The sequence below is a fragment of the Nyctereutes procyonoides genome, unplaced genomic scaffold (assembly GCF_905146905.1).
Source record: "Nyctereutes procyonoides isolate TBG_1078 unplaced genomic scaffold, NYPRO_anot_genome, whole genome shotgun sequence".
Lineage (NCBI taxonomy): Eukaryota > Metazoa > Chordata > Mammalia > Carnivora > Canidae > Nyctereutes > Nyctereutes procyonoides.
The window spans coordinates 79,857,420-79,877,711 of record NW_026575146.1 but is presented as its reverse complement, the minus strand read 5'-3'; the positions used below and the strand labels follow the sequence as shown (position 1 = coordinate 79,877,711).

The window sequence follows — 20,292 nt, the reverse complement described above, 5'->3', positions numbered from 1 at the left end:
TTCTGATCCTCACTTTAGAGAAAAACAGGAGTATATAGAGAAAAAAAGATTTGCCTAGTCACCTAGCTAAGAGTCCTCTTACCTAAGTGATTCTCCTATGCCAGGCATGGTTCAAGAAAACACTTTCCTTGGAATAAGGCTTGTAGCCTAGCACTCCCAGGGCCCCAGGTAATTCTTAGTTGAGGAAAGTAGCCTAAACAAGGCCTGGCTCAATAAATACTAGCTGCTAGCTTCTTTCATTTGTTTATTGGATGGTTACTGAGCCATACAGCAGGGCCTGGGCCTGCTTGCAGCCTCCCAGAGGTCAGAACGGAGGCTGGCCCTCCCCTCCTCCGCCCCCAGCTGCACACTCTCAGCTGAAGGAAAGTTCTCAGCCTGGCCCGGGCTCCCAGTGGCGCCGGAATTCCCGGTATTTGAGGAGGCGGCAGGGAAGGAGAAAGAGGCCGGCTACTCCATAGCCTCAAGTGGGGAAGGAGAGGCGAGCCCCCTCAGCCTTTCCAGATGCAAGATGCATCCCAGCTGTGCCTCTGGCAGGGAGCCAGGAGCCTCAGAAGGGGGTCCCTCAACCCTGTAGGAACATCAGGCCTGCTTCAACCCCTCCTGATCCCTGCCCCTGGACTCCTACTCCCACCTGCCAGACTCCCAGCTCTCCCTCACAACCCAAGCTGATACCTCCTCAGGTACACTTTCCTTGCAGGTCTACTACAACCTGCCCCGTGTAAGCCCAGCCTTCTTCAAAGCCTCCAGTCAGTTCCATCAGGCTCTGCAGTAGGCCGCCAGTGCCCTGCTGCCCTCTTTGGGACACTGAGGTTAATGCCAGCTAAACCTTTAACCCTTTAACTACACCTCCAGTGCAAAACTTGGTGAGCTGCTCTTGTGGCCACCAGGTTAATTTTCATACCTACCATCTAGACACCTGCCCGCCACCAATCTCCCAGGAACACTTAGCTGGGGATCTACTTGGTGCCCATCAACCCCACTGTCTATCTCTAAGAAGCACTGAGTATACTCCCTGTTACCAGTGCCGTCCTGTAGAATTTTCCTCACAATCCAAGTGTTCTCTCATCTGTGTAGCCCAGTATGCCAGCCACGCTAAGCTACTGTATTGAGTGGGGCATATACAAGCTTTCTTATATCTGCTCCACTGGACAGTAAATTTCAAGTTCCCTCATATGTATATATATATATATGTATGTATATACATATATATATATATATATATATATACATATATATATATATAAATCTGTAAAATTTTCCCTCAGCCAGCAATGTCCAACTGCCATACAATGTTCTTGCTAGTACCCCCAGCAGCCAGGAGAATAGTGTGGCACCTTGGGGACAATGACTGGGGTCATCCAGGTTGGCTGCAAGGTTAATGTATGCGGAGATGCCCTTCCCTCTCAATGAAGGGCTCTTGCTTCCTGCAAAAATGGGAGGGGGAGGGCAGAACAAAAGTTAACTGAATCCACAAGCAACACTTTACTTTCCTATACATACACCAGCACTGTCCCACAGAACTTTTTTAGACAATGGAAACATCCTGTGTTATATGTGTAGCCCAGAAGTAGCAACCGAGAGCCTACTGCGTGTTGGCTCTTACTACATGGGAGGCACAATGGGTGAACAAGTCCTCAGTCAGACACACGTTCTGAGCCCTGCAAAGACAGCCACCACACAGTGTAATCAGGACCTTTCCCCAGGAGGGAGTATTGACAACCTGAAGGGATGGTCAGGGGAAATGCCACACCCACCCCATCTCCCCACATCTCAAGCCTACCTACCTACAGGTTGACATTAGGAAAAATTCCTTTCCAATCTATGTGTGGCCCAAAGTATGACTTTGTAATGCACCTAAGTTGTTTCTCTGGTCTTTGTTAAAGTTTACCAATCTTACACATTTCCCACTCCTCCCTGACATTCCATGACAACAGCAGCAAAGGGACTGGAAAAAAAAAAAAGACAAACTCACAAAGACACCCCACACAACCACTCAACCTCTGCTGTGCCCACACTGGACTCCACTGGAGGTGCAGGGAGATGGAGAGCAAGCCTGCTCCCACCTGCCTCTCCAACCCATCCACACTAACCCTGGGGTGATGCCGGCTTACAACCCAGACTGACACTGGGCCAGGGTGTTTCTTTCCTTTTAGCCCAAGACCCACCACAAACAACCAAAGCACAACCTTTGAAACCTTAAGTCCCACGACAGCGGTTTATTATAAAGCTGAACCCTCATCCTCACAACAATTTCATCGGTAGGATTTCTGGTAGCGAGCACGGGCACCAGGACCGCCAAACTTTTTGGATTCGCAGCGCCGGGGATCTGCCACCAGCAGGGTCCGGTCGTACTGGATAAGGATGTCTTTGATCTCCTTCTTGGAGGCCTCGTCCACATCTGGGAGAAGGACAGTGAAAGGTGAGAGTGGTGGAAGCATCCCCCAGTCTCTGGGCTGAAGATGGGGGCTGGTCCTCAACCTGCCACCCACCCACCCACGGGAAGGAGCCGTTCTCACTCACATTTCTGGTAATAGGCCACCAGCGCCTTGGAGATGGACTGGCGGATGGCTGTGAGGGAAATACATGCACAGAAGAGTATATTAGCTTTGAGAAGGCCCAAGAATAGGGCCTGGCTCTCAGAGCCACCTGCCCATCCGTCCCCCCCATACGCCCAATTCCTGGAACTCACCGTAAATCTGGGCCACGTGACCACCACCCTTCACTCGGACACGGATGTCCACCCCAGCAAATCGCTCCTTGCCCAGAAGCAGAACAGGTTCCAGTAGCTGGAGAAACAGGGGACATGACAGGATTTCCTATCACAACCTGGACAGGTGACTATCTCACTGAGCACCCTACTCCTCTCTCTCCAAGTAACTGCCACCACTGACCTCAAAGCACTAGTGGGCAAGGGGATGCACGGCCAGGAGAGCAGGGAGCACTTGAAGATGGATGAGAGACTCCTGAAGGCAACCTGAGCTGGGCCCTCCTGTTTCTGTCCCTCTGGGCCTCAGTGTTCCCATCTCTAGGACTGGTTCTTAAAAGTGTTAGCATTTTATTTTTTTTTAATTTTTATTTATTTATGACAGTCAGAGAGAGAGAGAGAGAGAGAGAGAGAGAGAGAGAGAGGCAGAGACACAGGCAGAGGGAGAAGCAGGCTCCATGCACCGGGAGCCCGACGTGGGACTCGATCCCGGGTCTCCAGGATCGCACCCCGGGCCAAAGACAGGCGCCAAACCACTGTGCCACCCAAGGATCCCCAAAGTGTTAGCATTTTAACTGAACACGGCAAACCTCTACAACCACCAAAACTACTGCAAACGGTGAAAAGCCACTCCTGGACCATGTCTTGTGCTTTTTCTGGATTTCTCCCCTTGAGCTCTCCGCCCAGCGCTTTGAGCCTCCCATTTCCAAATTACAATACTACACAACCTGTGCCATGCTATCCCCTTGCCGGCTCTAGATGTTTTGCAAGTGCCTGTGTGCTCCTGTTTTACCTACTCTAGGTCTCAGCTCACAGATCCCCATCATCACCTCCACCCACTCCCCAAGCCTGTCCTGATCCTTTCACCCAAGTGGAAGCGTTCTCGGGGCTCTTCCATTCCAACCCAGACTATGCTGGATTAGTGTCTGGTACTGGGTCCAGTCTGCTTCCTCCAGTGGGCTAGGAGCTCTATGAGGGTAGGGCCTGGGACCACCGCTCTGTACACAGGACACACAAGCAAAACTTTTGTGTAACTGACAGTTGGTAAGAGTAAACCACAGTACTCCATTATCTACTATGCCAAGGGATCTCAGACTCTACCCTATTAAATTCTAACTAATAAACCTACTACAGTAAAATTATTTTCCGCACTTAAAAGTAACAATTTTACCACAACCCTACACACTGGAAACTAATGTAACACTGTGTGCCCACTACACTAAAATTAAAAAGTCAAAGGTAATAAAAGCAACATACTTTATGAAGACACAAACGCATTTATTCACATGTTAAGCAGTTTACACTAACAACCTAATTCATCCTCACAACAGTCCTTCAAGGTAGTAGTTATCCCACTTTTATAGAACCCAAAAAAGAAAAATGAAGTTACTTCCCTCAAACAATAACATATATAAAACAGGCAAAAAACAGACTCTGCTCTTTCCATTCCGAGCTCAAGAAACTGAGGCAAAGGGATCCCTGGGTGGCGCAGCGGTTTGGCGCCTGCCTTTGGCCCAGGGCGCGATCCTGGAGACCCGGGATCGAGTCCCACGTCGGGCTCCCGGTGCATGGAGCCTGCTTCTCCCTCTGCCTGTGTCTCTGCCTCTCTCTCTCTGTGACTATCATAAATAAATAAAAATTAAAAAAAAAAAAAACAGGCAAAAACACGCAGGGGACCACGAACCCCTTTCACAGCAAATCACAACAAACCCAAATTCTGTTCCTGTTCTTCCAATATTTAATTGTTGACCATCAACAGTGTCCAAACCCTACTCTTACAAAGTCTTAAGAAACCCTAACAGAAATAAACTGATTTCTGTCCTCTGAGTCTACACTCTAGCAGGAAAAAAGACGTTAGATTGTGAACACAACACACGTCCCGCATTAACTTAGTGCAAGAAACCAGACTGCACCAACTCCTGTTGCCTTTTATACCCCCAGTGAGTGGACTTCCAAAAATCCGAGTTTTTAAAGCATCTTCATTTTTTAAAAAAAGACTTTATTCATGAAAGACACACAGAGAGGCAGAGACACAGGCAGAGAGAAACAGGCTCCATGCAGGAAGCCCGATGTGGGACCCGATCCCAGACTCCAGGATCAAGCCCTGAGCGGAAGGCAGATGCTCAACCTCTGAGCCACCCAGGTGTCCCTGAAAGCACCCTCTTTGGATGCTTTCCAAAGCAAACGTGGATATCTGCAATATCCACGTTTTCACTCTGCCCACTCAAGCTTTTATCACGGTATCTCCAACCCCCGAAAACCACTTCCCAAGGCCCCTTTTTCTCTGCCCCAAACTGTTTCTAAACATCCTCCAGCTTCCAAGGCCAATGAACTCCAGGAACCGACTTACTTAAGCATCTCTTTCTAGCTAGAGGCCTCCACTCAACCCAAACGCCCCTCCCCAATCCAGCACCTTGTACTGCAGCGTGCGTGGCTCGATCATCTCCAGGGGCCGCCCGTTCACCTTGATGAGGCCGTTGCCCCGCTTGCAGTGCGCCACGGCGGTGGCCGTCTTCTGTGGAAAGCAAGGGAGCAACAGCGCAGCCACGTGAGCTTCGGCCCCCGGCTCCCATGTCCACCCCAGAACCGGCCCGTAGGCTTCGGCCGACCCCCGCCTCCCTCCGCCCCTCCCTTCGGGCACCCAGGCTACCTTACGTCCGAAGACCTGCACGGACTGCAGAGGACCCTTGGACGGCATGGCTGCGGCGGTAGGGAAGAGCTCTTCACCGCGCGGCGCTGCAACCGGAAAAGGAAAATGCGGGGCCGCCCCAGCCGCTTTTCAGGGTCTGCGCAGGCGCCTTGGGAGCTGCGTCGCGACGGGAGAGAGCTTGACGGCACATATTGCCTCCAGGGGGCGGGACTTCGGAAAAGCGGCGGGAAGGTGGGTCCAAGGACCGGAGGAGGCGGGACCTGGGAGCGGAAGGGGCGGGGCCTGAAGTGTGCTGCGTGCAATCGCTGGAAAAGGATGAAGACCTGCTGGTCTTCACGCTCGTGGTGGTCGTTGCCCACCGCCGCCACGTTTGTCTTTCGGCTCTTTAAAAATCTCCCTCCACCCAAAAACTCGACTCTCACGCTCCTCAGAAGAGGCTCCCGTTTACCCCTCGCCGCTGGCTATCGTCCTCCCCTGCTCCGCAAATCCTCCTCCCTCGGAATCGCACCTACGGTACCCACAGCAGGAAGTCAGGCGGGATTTCCAGATTCAGGATTCAGAACCCACCTGCTCCGAGAATCCTCTCCCAGAATCTCCTTTTAGCGCCCCACGCTCAGAATCTACTTTTCACCAGAATTCCCTTCCTTTTAGAGTCTCCTCCAGACTCCCCCTCTTCAGAGCCCTCACTCAGTTCCTCTTTCCCCGAATCTTCGTCCACTCAGGGGCCCCGGAAATCTACTTCTGCCCGCAATCCACCCTTCCTGGAACCTCCTCGGTAGAATCCCCTTTGACAGAATTTCTCTCCCTTTTAGAGCTCCCCTCCTCCAAAATCTACTTAAGAATTCCCTTCCCTTTAGAGCCTCCTCTTCCCAGCAACTGCCTCCCCTAGGATGTTCCTCCCCTAGAATTCTCCACTCCTTATACACAGAGAGAGAGGCAGAGACACAGGCAGTGGGAGAAGCAGGCTCCATGCAGGGAGCCCGATGTGAGACTCGATCCCAGGACCCCAGGATCACGACCTGAGCTAAAGGCAGATGTTCAACCACTGAGCCACCTAGGTGCTCCGAGACCCTCCCTTCAGAATGCTCCCCCCTTCAAACCTAGAATCCCTCTTTCTCCAGGGACCTTCAAATCATCTCTTCATTCCCTCCTTCAAGTCACCCTACTCTCCAAGCTCCTCCCCACAGAATTCATCCCTAGCACCCTCCCATCCCATCTGAGGAATCTCGGGAATGAGTTGCCCTTTTACTCCCCCACACTCAGGATACTCCCTCCCCAGGCAAAAGGCTTGTCTCAGAGCTGCAGAGGGGCCACAGTTGCTTCAGTTTCTCTGGCAGCACTGCGTCAGAAGTCCAAGGTTCTTTTTTTTTTTTTTTTAAGATTTTATTTATTTATGAGAGACACACAGAGAAAGGCAGAGAAACAGGCTCCATCCTAGGAGCTCAACATGGGACTCGATCCCACGTCTCCAGGATCATGCCCTGGGCTGAAGGTGGTGCTAAACCGCTGAGCCACCAACGGCGCTGCCCATAAGGTTCATTTTTTTTTTTTTAAGATTTTATTTATGAGAGACACAGAGACACAGGCAGAGAGAGAAGCAGGCTCCCCACAAAGAGCCCGATGCGAGACTGGATCCCAGATCCCAGGATCAGGACCTGAGCCAAAGGCGGACACCCAACAGCTGAGCCATCCAGGCGTCCCTGAAGTCCAAGGTTCAAAGGGCTGTGGTGACTCACTTTGCACCTGGAAGGTGGAGACTGGGTGGAGGTTAGTGGGCGGATCTGTGGCTGGAGGGAGAATCCTCCAGCCCAGAGTCCAGCTCCAACAAGGTGAGAGAGAGGAGAGGTGGGAGGGAGCACCCAGACGCTGACTTGGGGGGACAGACAGACATACAAAGCCCAAGAGAGACAGACACACATGAAGGAGAAAGACAAAGAAGGGGCCAATGGAGAAGAGGAAAAAGAAGATAGACACAGGGTCAATTACAGATGGACCCAGAAAACACAAGTGACGGCGATTCGGAGGCAGAGAGGCCAGCCCTCAGAGAACGAAGACAGACAGGTACAGGCAAGCATGGAGATTTCAAGATATTTGAAATATGGAGAAACTTGATGTAGGAATAGAAGTAGAAAGGAGAGCAGATCCCCAAATATGCACCTGCAAACACTGATAAAGCCTAGCAGGGGTGTTTTCCAATGAGAAGACAGGCCATGGGATTCACGTACTCACACACTCTTATGCTGCCTGATGCACCTGTTGGGGGAGGAGAGTGGGATTAGACTTCCCAAAATCCTCTAATCTCTCTGGGCTAATCCTCATACGCTTGCTGAGTCTTTTATCTTCCTGTGTGTGTGTGGGGGGGGGGTCAGGGAGCCCTCTGACCTGGACCCTCCCTACTGTAGCATGACCATCTTCCCTGGCCTCTTGAAGAACATTCTCTGAGTATCTGTGGGTTGAGTGGAGCTGGACCAGAAGGGGTCAGGACACTTCAGTCTTCCAACTTGCTCTGTCTCTTTGCACTTCTTGCTTCCAGGACCCTGGGCTGGGACCAGAGAAAGCCTGGGTGGTGGGCAGGGTGCCCGTGTGGCCTCTCTGGACCATCCTCCTGCTGATACGGCCCTTGGGAAGCCTAGGATCACCCCTCTGTCCTCGGGAGCCTTTCTACTTCTTAATTGCCATCATGAAGATGCTGGTGAGGAGGAGGGAGGGGAGAGCCAGCAGATAGGCAGGGAGGGGGATGGGGGGGCATGTTTGAAGAAGGGTCCGGCTCTCCCCTCCAAGATCTGATTCTTCTCCCTGCCTCAAATTATAGGGAAACAAAAATGATGGCACTCTTTACACCCCAGATGACCTTTCGGTGAGTATTTCATTAGCTCCTTACTGGGCGTTGGAAATTTAGGGAGAATCCACTAGCTCAGAATACATGTTGGCGGCAGGAGGCAGTGGGGCTGGCGTTTGGCTGTCCAGCTGCTGACCCAGCTCCCAGCCTTCAAATAGATTTTGTTTGCTGCTGTCTCCAATACCTATTTTAAAAAAGATTTATTTATTTGGGATCCCTGGGTGGCGCAGCGGTTTGGCGCCTGCCTTTGGCCCGGGGTGCGATCCTGGAGACTCGGGATCGAGTCCCACGCCGGGCTCCCAGTGCATGGAGCCTGCTTCTCCCTCTGCCTGTGTCTCTGCCTCTCTCTCTCTCTCTCTCTCTCTCTGTGTGACTATCATAAATAAATAAAAAATAAATAAATAAAATTAATAATAAAAAAAGATTTATTTATTTGAGAGAGAGAGAAAGAGAGCACACTTACATGTGAGCAGTGGGGAGGGACAGAGGGAGAGGGAGAGAATCCCAACCAGACTCCCTCACTTAGTGGGAGCCCGATGTAGAGCTTGATCCCATGAACCTGAGATCAGGACCCCAGCCAAAACCAAGAGTTGGACGCCTAACTGACTGAGCCACCCAGGTGCCCTGTGCCATCTCCCAACACCTAGAACATAGGTGACACATAGCAACAAATGATGATGGTGGTGGTGATGGTTAAATAGTGCTCCATCCGCCAGGCATTGGTCTAAATGGTTTAAGTATATGAGCTTGTTTACTCTTCACACTGACCGGGATCCCTGGGTGGCTCAGCAGTTTAGCGTCTGCCTTTGGCCCAGGGCGTGATCCTGGAGTCCCGGGATCGAGACCCGGATCGAGACCCACGTTGGGCTCCCAGCATGGAGCCTGCTTCTCCCTTCTCCCTCTGCCTTGTTTCTGCCTCTCTGTGTGTGTTTCATGAATAAATAAATAAAAATCTTAAGAAAAAAAAAACCTCTTCACACTGACCCTATGAGGTAGAGAGGTCCACCATATATGGATGTGAAGAACATATACCACACAAGGATCCCACATCAACTATGGCAGTATTCCCATCCAGGATGTATTCATCAATTTCTGGTAGATAGCAGTAATGTATTTTGTTCTACCAAAATAAACACTTTAAAGTAATTTAAGAAAGAAGTGTCATTTTCTAGGTATAGAAATGCATTAGCCCTGAAGGTGGGAATTATTCAGAACTCTGTTTCACAGATTAGAAAACTGAGGGCCAAAGAGGTAAAGGGGTTTATCCCAGGCCATAATTCAGAAACCCTGGGGTTGGGATTTTGGGATCAGACCCTTGCCCAGAGACACCAAGTCACTCTGTCCCCACAGGTGTGTCCTGCTGAGACTCTGGGGTGCTTCCGGCTGGAGCTGTCTGTGATCCAGTTCGAAGAGGGCCCATCCTTGGGGATTGCGGTGTTCCGGCTACAGCGTCTGCTGGATGCCCTGGGGTCTCGGCTGTGGGTGACTGGCCAAGGCCCTTGTCCACCCTGCGAAGGACATCCTCAGAGACCTGTCCCTCTCTTTCTGTCGAAACTCTTAGAGTTATTACAGGGGGCTTGTGCTCAGCACCTGCCCTCAGCATGAGCCTGGGAAGACACAGACTCCCTGGTACTGCTGGAGAGGCTGGGTGGAGAGAGGGAGAGAGGACTTGGGTTTCTAGCCCCCCAGTTCCCAGTCCTAAGCCTTCTTCTAGGCCAGAGGACCCCATCTGGAGCCCAAGGAGCCAAGGGGGAGAGGAGAGAAGGAAAATAAGATCTGAAACCTGAAGTCTCTGACCTCCTGGGATGGGAGTGGGTAGATAAATCGGCTCTCACCTGCCTCTGCTCTCCCTCTCAGATACTCCCTCCTCTCTCCTCTTCTGGGTAAGGACAGGATTGCACAGATGTCTTCTAACCTAATCCCACCCCTAGAGGACAGACAGAGAGAGGCTTGTGCCTCAAGTCCCTGAATACAAATAATTACCACCTGGAGAGCTTTGAAATAATACTGATGGCAAGGCCCCAACCCAGAGATTTTGATAATTGGTCTCTGGTGGATCCTGAACATCTATAGTTTTAAAATGAACTTCATTGAGGTATAGTTTATGTACAGTAAAAAGCATACATTTCAAGTGGACAGTTCATTGAGTTTGGACAAATGTATACACACAGCCACATTTCTATCACCCCAAAGCATCCTTCATGCCCCTTCCCAGTTAATCTTCACCTCCAGTCGTAGACACCCACCAGTCTGCTTTCTCTCTGGATTAATTTTGCTTTCTCTAGGGTTTCATATGAATGGAATTGTACTATGTATATATATATTTACATATATTCTAGTGTCTGGTTTCTTTCATTCAGCATGTTTTTGAGATTCATTCATGTACCAACCAGCAGTTTGTTACTATTCCATCGTATAGATGCACCCCAATTTGTTTATCCACTCTCCTCATGATGGATATTGGGCTGTTTCCACTTTGGGGCTATTGTGCATCGCTCTCTTCTTCCATCTTATGTACCACTGGGGCTGAAGGTTGAGAACACCTGACACACAAAGGAAGAACTTTCTATGGGGAGAAAATTACTGTTTCCTGGAGTAAATGTCTTTTTGCAGCAAGGTCAATAAGCATTTTATATGTAGAATCCTATTTTGAAGGGCTGCTGTTTAAAGGAACCGAGCTTGGGGGACAGTTGGGTGGCTCAGCGGTTGGGCATCTGCCTTTGGCTCAGGGCGTGATCCTGGGGTCCCCGGATCAAGTCCCACATACAGCTCCCTGCTGGAACCTGCTACTCCCTCTGCCTGTGTCTCTGTGTCTCTTGTGAATGAATAAAATCTTAAAATAAAAATAAATAAATTAATTAATACATAAATAAAAAAATAAGACCGAGCTTGGGATGCTTGGGTGGCTCAGTGGTTGAATTTCTGCCTTGGACTCAGGGTGTGATCCTGGGGTACTAGGACGGAGTCCTACATCAAGCTCCCTGTGGGTAGCCTGCTTCTCTCTCGGCCTATGTCTCTGCCTCTCTCTGTGCCTCTCATGAATAAATATATATACAAATAAATAAATCTTTAAAAAATGAATAAAGGTGAACACACCTGGGTGACCCAGCGATTGAGTGTCTGCCTTTGGCCCAAGGCGCGATCCTGGAATTCTGGGATGGGGTCCCACATCGGGTTCCCTGAATGGAGCCTGCTCCTCTCTCTGTGTCTCTGCCTCTCTCTCTCTCTCTCTCTCTTTCTCTCATGAATAAATAAAATCTTTTAAAAAATGAATACACGAACCAATTTTATAGAAAGGAAAACATAGAGTGACCAGCCCCTCCCCAGTTTATATTGGTTTCAGTCTGGGATTGTTGGATCAGGGAGTGTATATTCATTCCCTGGTAGCTGTCTTGTGAGCCAGTTGGTGGCCAAACCACATATTACCCTGTACTAGGTGCATATTAAAATTTTGTAAATTGAATCCAGGTGTCTCAATGCTTATGCAAGAAATTTTAGCAATTTTTTAAAAAGATTTTATTTATTTATTCATGATAGACATAGAGAGAGAGGCAGAGACACAGGGAGAGGGAGAAGAAGGCTCCGTGCCAGGAGCCTGACGCGGGACTCGATCCCGAGACTCCAGGATCGCGCCCTGGGCCTAAGGCAGGCGAGAAACCGCTGAGCCACCCAGCAATGTGTTTTAAAAGTTTGATTTTTTTCCCCCCTTCATCAGATTAATTTTTCTTCTCTCTCATCGCCTGGTCCTCTGCCACCTGTCAGACAAATAATTACTAATATGTAAATTCCCGTTGACTTAAACTTAGGGATTTGTAAAGGAAAGCAAGGGTTTTTAAGCGTCACCCACACTTGGGGAGGAGTCTTAGGTCTGCCCTTGCGCAGTTAGTTTATTTTTCTGAGCTTCAGTTTTCTTGTCGGCAAAATGGGGGTACTTACCTTCTAGGAATCTTTTAGAGGTTCTAGGGGATAAAGCCTGATTTGTCTGCTAATTCATTATTATTTAGTCATTCCCTGACTCCTCGCGGCTTGGCACACCGCATCGGTTAAGTACAAGCTCGAGCTCCTGGTTGGAAATGCCCAACGGAGAAGGGGAGGAGCTGTACCCCTCTTTGACACTCCCAAGATGTCGACTCCATGCTTACGTTAGGCAGACCTGCCACTTTGAAGATGGCGCCCAGGAAGTGCGTCACCGGAGACCAGCTCCGGAAATCTCGCGTTAGGCGAGGCCAACGGGTAGGTTCTCGCGAGAGGGCACGTCAGTCCCAGCCGGGCGTCGTGTGAACAGCTGCTGGTACCGAAGGCTGAGGTGGAACCGGAGCGGTGAGGGGTGGGTCGGTCGCCGAGGTGGCAGCACCGAGGGTCGCCGGGGTCCAGGGAGGCTTAGAGCCCGGATTCGGGGACTCGGAAGGTGTACCAGGTGGCTTAGGGATAGCCTTTCGAGACCACGGTTGCCAGAACGAGGCTGCCGGAAGTGCGCTAAGGGATTTTTCTTCTCCCCGGGAACTGGCGGGGAAACTGAGGCTGGGGTGGGGCCGTTGTTTGGGGGACGCACTGAGGCCGCCGTCTTTTCCTGCAAGAGCAGAAGATGTCGGACAGCGAGGACAGCAACTTCTCCGAGGAGGAGGATAGTGAGCACAGCAGTGACGGCGAGGAGGCCGAGGTGTGTGGCTGGGACTTGGTGGGGAGGCATCGCGCCTGGGGCAGGACCAGGGCAGAAGGGCCCCTGTGGGAGCTCGGAGGACATCAAAACGAGCTCTGGCCTCTGGGAGCTTCCAGCTTGCTGGTAGTGATAGAGAAGTAGGCAAGCCTAAGTCCAGCAGAGGGATGGGTGCGCGAAGCCAGGGATGCGCCAGGTACAGTGAAATAACAGGACCTGGCGTAGAGCAAGCACTCCCTGTTCGCTTCTATTTTGGGGTGTGCATTTCATGTCAGAAATATATTTTTAGTGCCTACACAATTCTTTGCCCTGGGCCGGCACCAATAAACAAAACAGACTTTGAAAGTCTTTTTGCTCCTTGTTTCTAAGTAAACATAACTAATAAGTTTATCGTTTAGTAAGGCAGAGGGTACCCTGGAGAAAAGTAGCGAAGGGGAATAGGAAGTCTTGGTCAGTTTTAAGTAAGGTGAGCCTGAGAGGGTGATGTTTGAAAAAAGACATGTTGGAGGTGAGGGAGTGAGCCATGTGTAGAAGTTAAAAGTGTTGCAGTAAGGGGGGCAGCACGTGCAGAGTTGGGAGCGTGGGCCTGCGTGTTCAAGAAGTAACAAGGAGGGCAGCCCTGGTGGCGCAGCGGTTTAGCACCGCCTGCAGCCTGGGGTGTGATCCTGGAGACCTGGGATCGAGTCCCACATGGGGCTTCCTGCATGGAGCCTGCTTCTTCCTCTGCTTGTGTCTCTGCCTCTCTCTCTCTCTCTGAATAAATAAATAAATCTTTAAAAAAAAAAAAAAGAAGTAACAAGGAGAGCATGTGCCGCAAAGAAGTAGCAGGAGCCAGATCATATAGGATCTTGAAGGTTCTGCTGAGGAATTTGTCCTGGTTGAGTGGGACAGAGCCGTGAGAAAGGTTTTGAGCAAAGAAAGGGTGTGATCTCATGTTTTGAAAGGATTACTCTGGCTTTGGCTCTATTTGGTTCATCTGATTTTAAATATTCTGCTGTTACCTGTTTTCCTCTTTTGTTTACTTCTGGCTTTTTCGCTGATTAAATAAATGTTTGAGCAGCTACTCCTGTGTTCCAGATTCTTCCTTAGGTGTTGAAGAGAGGAGCCAGGCAAATTTTCTTTCAGAGTTTACACTTAGTAGGCAACAGTTGCAAACTAACAAAGAGAGGACTTGATGATTGTAAATGTTTCTTTTAACCTCCAGAAAGGTAAATCAGGTTTTTTTGTTTGTTTTTGTTTTGTTTTTGGCTTTTTTAGATTTTATATATTTATTCATGAGAGAGAGAGCGAGGCAGAGGGAGAAGCAGCTCCATGCAGGGAGCCTGACTTGGGACTTGATCCCGGGTCTCCAGGATTATGCCCTGGACTGAAGGCAGCGCTAAACCGCTGAGCCACCGGGGCTGCCTCTAAATCATTTTTAAAGTTAGTTGCCAACATTTGTAAGGACTGTTTCATGTAAAAGTCATGATTTTCTGCTTTTCTGGGAAAGTGAGAGGATCCAGCAACATGAGACCCAGGACTGTTCTACCCAGCAGCTCTTTTTTTTTTTTTTTTAAAGATTTATTTATTTATTCAGAGAGAGAGCGAGAGAGAGGCAGAGACACAGGCAGAGGGAGAAGCAGGCTCCATGCAGGAAGCCCGATGTGGGACTCGATCCCGGGTCTCCAGGATCACACCCCAGGCTGCAAGTGGCGCCAAACTGCTGCGCCACCGGGGCTGCCCCCCAGCAGCTCTTGGCTTGGCAGCTCTTGGTAGAATGGGGAATTTTCTCCCATTTCCTGGTATATATCAGTTGCCATTTATCATCATACCTGCCTTGTGGTGGATTTAAGTAAACATTTCATATACTTGTGTCCTAGGAAACATCAGGTAGAGAGTGCCATGGATTTCCTTTGACCTGCTCCACTTACTTTTGTTCTTTTCTTGCTCTCTGTAGGTATTTGATTGTCAATCCTTGTGCTCTCTGGGGAATCCTCAGCCTCCAGTGAAGAGTTGAAGGAATTGGGAAGCCATCGTCAGGGTGGGGAAAGTGGGAGGATGCTAGGAAGGGCTTTTGCTTCAAGCAGCACTGGGTTCTTGGTTTCTCTGACTCATGGCTTCAAGACACTGTTTGTGGTTAGATCCTGGTGGTAATAAGAACACGATCCCTGCGTCCTTTTCCTGGCTGGGGCATCTGGTTTGCTGTGTCCAGATCTCACTTCCCAACACCACACCAGGCTCTTGACTCACCTGCTGGCTTGTCAGCTATCACCAGATGAGGCAGGAGGACAATGAAAGGCCAGCCAGAGATAGGACTGGATAGGCTTATTGGACAGCCAAATGTTAGCATGGTCTTTGAAGGACCAGGCCTTGTGGAACAAAGAAGGTACGGATGGCAGACGATGAGCCAATGTTGAGGGGAATGAGCCGTTTCACCATTCTCAGTCCCAGTTATGTGCTCATTCATTCGATGAACATGTGTTACTAGTATCGCTGTCATGATGGGTCACAGGCTCCTTCATGGAGCTCTCTGTCCTGGGGTAGAGATAATTGTACAAACAGATGGTTACTTCAGGGGATTGTGAGGATGCCCAGCGTAAGAGCATGTTCAAGCTTCAGGATAACACAAAGATAGTAATAGGAGCTCTCTCCTCAGTGATTGGGGAGCCAGGTTTGGAGAGAAGGTTTTGCTGGGACTGAGCCAGGAGAATGATGACAAGGTTCCTTGAAATCAAGCTGTGGTCCTGTGGTAGTTTGAGTTGTTAAAAAGTGGGACATTGTGAACTAGTCAGGAATATGTATGAAACAAATATTTCAGTTGCTTCAGTTCCTATCCCTGGACTGGGTGATGTTAGAAACCTAGCAATGCCTAAGACAGCCTGGGCCCTGCTCTTAGGGAGCTCACAGTGGTACAAGGCTGTGATGGAGGAAGCTCAGAGGATATGCCTGACTTTGCTGGGGATGGGGGGTAGCATGACTTCCTGAAAAGGGGGGTATTTTGATTGAAGTATGAGTAAGAGTCAAAGGAGAATGGCTTTTTTTTGCAGAGGACCAGCATGGGCAATGGATAGCACAGAGAGCATGGTATGAGTAGTTCAGTATGGCTGGGACCTAGCATTTGGGTGAGTGGGGAGCCTAAAGAGGCAGGATGAGAAGGAGAGGCAGTGGGCAGAGTGTATGCTTCTAGTCTAGGCTGCTAGGGAGCTAGTTCTTTACCTGAGGGCAGTGGGAAACCATGGCCATGTTGTTTCAAGCAGGGAACCAAATGACCCATTTTTGTGTTGATCATATTTAGTTTCCCAAGACTATAGGTTACATTCCAGGTAGGGGTTGATGAGAGGTGGTTTTAGGTGGGATAAGAACAAGACCTCAAGCCACATTGAATCATCATGAAGTTATTTCCTGTATAAGTTGCATGTCCTGTCTTTTGGTTGGGTCACAGAGAAAGTTTCATTTTGGTGCTGCTGTGCCTTGAACACTTATAATAAGAGCTTGTCTCCATGTTTATTAGGCAAACAGGTTTTTGGCTTAGAGCCTGTAGCAGGCAATAGTATCGTACTAGTGCTTAATAACATTGATTTGCTTTTATCTTTATGGTTACTTTTCGCTTATAACAAGTTAACTTTATTTATTTTTAAAGACTTTATTTACTCATGAGAGACAGAGAGAGGCAGAGATATGAGCAGAGAGAGAAGCAGGCTCCATTTAGGGAGCCCGATGTGAGACTCGATCCCACGGGACTCCAGGATCACACCTTGGGCCAAAGGCAAGACACTCAACCACTGAGCCACCCATGTCTTGTCCCATGACAAGTTAACTTTAAAAATGTTTTTACTTGTGAAATATTTCAAAATATGGAAAAGTTTTTCTGTTAAGTTAAATGAAAATTGGAGTGAATTTAAAGAAAATAGCAGATAAATGGGTTGTACTGATGTGAACTTGGCAAGAAGGCATGAAGTTAATGAGGAAAAGATTGAAGTTGGCAAACACTGCTTTGTGTGGATCATCTCCTTTTGTGACTGGTACAGAAAGAGGGCTTAGAGGCCAAGAGACCAGAAAAGAGGCTGGGCAAGGGGCTGGGTTTTGTTTAGTTTTAAAGATTTTATTTATTTATTCATGAGAGACACAGGGAGAGGCAGAGACACAGGCAGAGGGAGAAGCAGGCTCCATTCCACGTAGGGAGCCTGATGTGGGACTTGATTCCAGGACTCCAGGATTACGCCCTGAGCTGAAGGCAGGTGCTCAACCACCGAGCCACCCAGGCGTCCCAAGAGGGCAGCGTTCTGGCTTAGGCTGGGGGATATGGGGATGGGTAAGAAGGGACAGATTGGAGGGATAATGTTCCAAAAGCAGGAAGGTCAAGAGTTTGGTGCCTCCTGGAAGCTAGAGGGAGCCAGCAGAAACCTAGGGGAGGACATCAAAGTCAGTGTAGGATATGGTGTGTGTGCTCGGAGGACCTCTGGGGGAGGCATCTGTGGAGGCTGCTGACACATGGGGGCCTCTAGTTCTGGAAGAAAGTGGGGAACCGAAAACAGATGGGGCATCACCTGCAGAGACGGAAGGCGAGACTATGGAAGGTAAAGTGGCCGAGGGGGAGAGTGTCTGCAGGCAGAAGCAGAGTGGGCCCCCTGCTGAACCCTGGGGAGTGAAGCCAGTACTTGAGGGTTGAACAGAGGAGGAGGGGCTTGCAGAAGATCAGCCAGAGAGGTTGGAGAAAAGCCAGGGGGATGTGACGTGACAGATGCCAAGGGAAGAGCTTTTCCCTAGGGAGGATCAGTGGTGTGAGGTGTTTTGTAGCTGAGGAGTAAAGATTGTGCATAGAATTAGCAACAAGAGGGCAGCCCCGGTGGTGGCCCAGCAGTTTAGCAACGCCTTCATCCTGGGGTGTGATCCCGGAGACCAGGGATCGAGTCCCACATCGGGCTCCCTGCGTGGAGCCTGCTTCTCCCTCTGCCTGTGTCTCTGCCTCCCTCTCTCTCTGTATCTCTCATGAATAAATAAGTAAAATCTTAAAAAAAAAAAAAAAAGAATTAGCAACAAGAGGCAGGCAGTAACTTCGGGGAGCAGTGTAGACTGGGATTAGAGATACAAGAATCATTGTTGCAGAGATGCCTACCAGCCAAGGGAGCGGAGGAGATGGCCTAGGGAATTGTAGGGTTCAGAGAGATGAGGGCCAAGGAGCAAACCTCGTGGAGCTGCAGCATTTACAGGCCAGGTAGAGGCTAGCAAGGTGGTGCAGTGGAGCATGGAGTCTGACCAGCTCCCGGGTATTGGTTGGGCGGATTGGGGGGATGGCAGTGCTGTCATTGAGATAGGGTGGCTGTCAGAGAGGCCTGGCCAGGGCGGAAGGGAGTGTATGCAGAGCACAGGGGGTGATGACTAGCTGGTGTCAGACTTGGGGGTGGGGGACTTGGTGTCTGGATCTGGGGGTGCAGAACCTTGGTGCCTCAACCCTACCTGACTCTCCAGGTAGAGGAAGAGCGGCGGAGTGTAGCAGGCAGTGAGAAGGAGGAAGAGCCGGAGGAGGAAGAGGAGGAGGAAGAGGAGGAAGAATATGATGAGGAAGAGGAAGAAGAAGATGATGACCGGCCTCCCAAGAAACCCCGCCATGGCGGCTTCATTCTGGACGAGGCCGGTATGTCACAGGGCTGGCGAGTGCTGAGCGGAGGCTGGACTACCACCTTCACTTCTATTTCTTGAACATACTTTAAAATTTTTTTTTTATTTTGGTAAATGTCAAACACACACTGGTGGGATAGTATATGGAAAGTCCATATACTAACCACGTAGTGTCAAGAGTAAATAGCTTAGTACCAATCCTGTTTTGCTTTTTCCTACTCACTTCCACTCACTGCTTGATGATGTCAAAGCAAATACCAAATGTAGAATTTTGCTTTGAAATATTTCTGTGTTCCTAAAACATCAGTCCTTTTATTTTTATTTTTTTTAAGATTTTATTTATTCATGAGAGACAGAGGCAGAGACATAGGCAAAGGGAGAAGGAGACTCCATGCAGGGAGTCTGATGTGGGACTCGATCCTGGGACTCCAGGATTGTGCCCTGAGCCAAAGACAGATGTCCAGCTGCTGAGCCACCCAGGCGTCCCTATCAGTCCTTTTAAAATAAATACACAGTTACAATACCATTATCATTTCTTAAAGACCTGAAGTCTGTGCTCGTCGTGAAAACCTCTGATGACCTAGATGTAGGCAGCATGGGAGTGGAGGCCGACAGGCCTGGATTCCTTTGGCCTGGCTCTGCTCTCTTCCCTGTGTGGCTCTGGGTGAGTTGCTGTTCATCTCTCGGAGCCCCTTTTCCCCTCTCTACCAGGGAACAAACAGTCCTTCATAATCCAGCAGGGATATTTGAGGATTTTGGGGGGGGCAAGCAAGTAAAGCACATCAAGTAATGGCAACCCAGAGTGAAATCCCCAACCTAGAAGCCCCTCAGAAAAGGTGGTTATCTATTAACAGTATACAGGCTCACATTATATTTACTGATCTGTAAACTTTTTTTTTTTTTTACTTTCAGCGATTGTGCAGGTAGATATAACATAGATAAGTTAAATAAGTTAATTCATTTAAAGTTTTCTGATCAAAAAAAAATTAAGTTTTCTGATCAACTTTTGGCACCTCAGTGCTCTATAAACTTTAGCTACTGTCATCATCATCATCATCATCTTGGAAATACCCATTTTCCCCCAGTGGCTACATGATAGTATTTTCTCCAGAATCTGTTTTATTTAACCGATCTCTTCTTAGACATTGAAGTTTGTGTTTTTCGTTATTACGAGCAACACTGGTGGGGAATATCTTCCTATGTGTTTAGACGTAGACACAACTTATTACCTGAACCAGGGGTTCTTTTTTTTTTTTTTTTAAGATTTTATTTATTTATTCATGAGAAACACAGAAAAAGAGGCAGAGACGTAGGCAGAGGGAGAAGCAGTCTCCCTACAGGGAGCCTGATGGGGGACTCGATCCCAGGACCCCGGGGTCACGCCTTGAGCTGAAGGCAGACGCTCTACTGCTGAGCCACCCAGACCCCTGGACCAGGGGATCTTAACCTCTTTTGTATTGCGGCTCCTTTGGCATCTGAAGTCTGCAGACCCCTTCCTAGAATTATGCTCTGAAATGCTTAACAGAAAAATAGCATAGGATTCCAAAGAGAACATTTCTACTGAAATACAGTACCTAAATATTCGCAGAACATATGGGTTTCATCATGAATGTGTTGAAATAACAAGGTTTAGTGGAGGGTCTGATAAGAATCTAATTTTGAAGTAACAATGGATGCAAGTGACATCTTGAAATATCTGTAGCTGTAACGTGAAAATATCTGAATTTGCTGTTAACATTGTCGTGATTTATTTCCACTGCTTGTAATTGACGTAAACACGTTTTCTTTAGAGATTAGAGAAGATGTATTTTATCTAACATAGCCCCTGAAGATTTTCTACATGG

General features: G+C 49.0%; 3 protein-coding genes across 6 annotated transcripts in view; 2 read left to right on the top strand and 1 right to left on the bottom strand.

The window, feature by feature from the left end:
• Positions 1 to 2,187: 2,187 nt before the first annotated feature.
• RPS16 (ribosomal protein S16) lies at positions 2,188 to 5,503 on the bottom strand. The gene is made up of 5 exons (XM_055309772.1): positions 5,355 to 5,503; positions 5,118 to 5,219; positions 2,690 to 2,786; positions 2,521 to 2,568; positions 2,188 to 2,398 (listed from the first exon to the last, which is right to left on the bottom strand). Exons 1-5 carry the CDS (start codon positions 5,400 to 5,402, stop codon positions 2,253 to 2,255), a joined length of 441 nt encoding a protein of 146 aa, XP_055165747.1. The 5' UTR covers positions 5,403 to 5,503; the 3' UTR covers positions 2,188 to 2,252.
• A 1,144-nt stretch (positions 5,504 to 6,647) lies between these two features.
• LOC129499845 (uncharacterized) lies at positions 6,648 to 11,282 on the top strand. The gene is made up of 4 exons (XM_055309771.1): positions 6,648 to 7,415; positions 7,888 to 8,046; positions 8,167 to 8,211; positions 9,544 to 11,282. The coding sequence occupies exons 1-4, from the start codon at positions 7,272 to 7,274 to the stop codon at positions 9,796 to 9,798; spliced, it is 603 nt and encodes a 200-aa protein (XP_055165746.1). The 5' UTR covers positions 6,648 to 7,271; the 3' UTR covers positions 9,799 to 11,282.
• A 1,146-nt stretch (positions 11,283 to 12,428) lies between these two features.
• The window catches only part of SUPT5H (SPT5 homolog, DSIF elongation factor subunit), a 29,134-nt gene continuing 21,270 nt past the window's right edge, over positions 12,429 to 20,292 (top strand). For 2 of the 4 annotated variants that reach the window (XM_055309770.1, XM_055309767.1), the window contains exons 1-3: positions 12,429 to 12,513; positions 12,776 to 12,853; positions 18,299 to 18,464. In XM_055309770.1, coding sequence (XP_055165745.1) covers positions 12,779 to 12,853; positions 18,299 to 18,464 — 241 coding nt within the window. In that variant the 5' untranslated portion in view covers positions 12,429 to 12,513; positions 12,776 to 12,778. Of the gene's footprint in view, positions 12,521 to 12,775; positions 12,854 to 18,298; positions 18,465 to 20,292 lie in introns of all 4 variants that reach the window. The other 2 variants (XM_055309768.1, XM_055309769.1) reach the window with 2 other exon arrangements.

Excerpts from the sequence above, each read along its gene's own strand:
- RPS16 (XM_055309772.1), bottom strand. The coding sequence starts at position 5,402 with ATGCCGTCCAAGGGTCCTCTGCAGTCCGTGCAGGTCTTCGGACGTAAG. Across the intron at positions 2,569-2,689 it reads TCACGTGGCCCAGATTTACG|CCATCCGCCAGTCCATCTCC; the intron begins GTGAGTTCCAGG and ends TTTCCCTCACAG. Across the intron at positions 2,399-2,520 it reads GGTGGCCTATTACCAGAAAT|ATGTGGACGAGGCCTCCAAG; the intron begins GTGAGTGAGAAC and ends TCCTTCTCCCAG.
- LOC129499845 (XM_055309771.1), top strand. The coding sequence starts at position 7,272 with ATGAAGGAGAAAGACAAAGAAGGGGCCAATGGAGAAGAGGAAAAAGAA. Across the intron at positions 7,416-7,887 it reads CAGAGAACGAAGACAGACAG|GACCCTGGGCTGGGACCAGA; the intron begins GTACAGGCAAGC and ends TCTTGCTTCCAG. Across the intron at positions 8,047-8,166 it reads TTGCCATCATGAAGATGCTG|GGAAACAAAAATGATGGCAC; the intron begins GTGAGGAGGAGG and ends CTCAAATTATAG.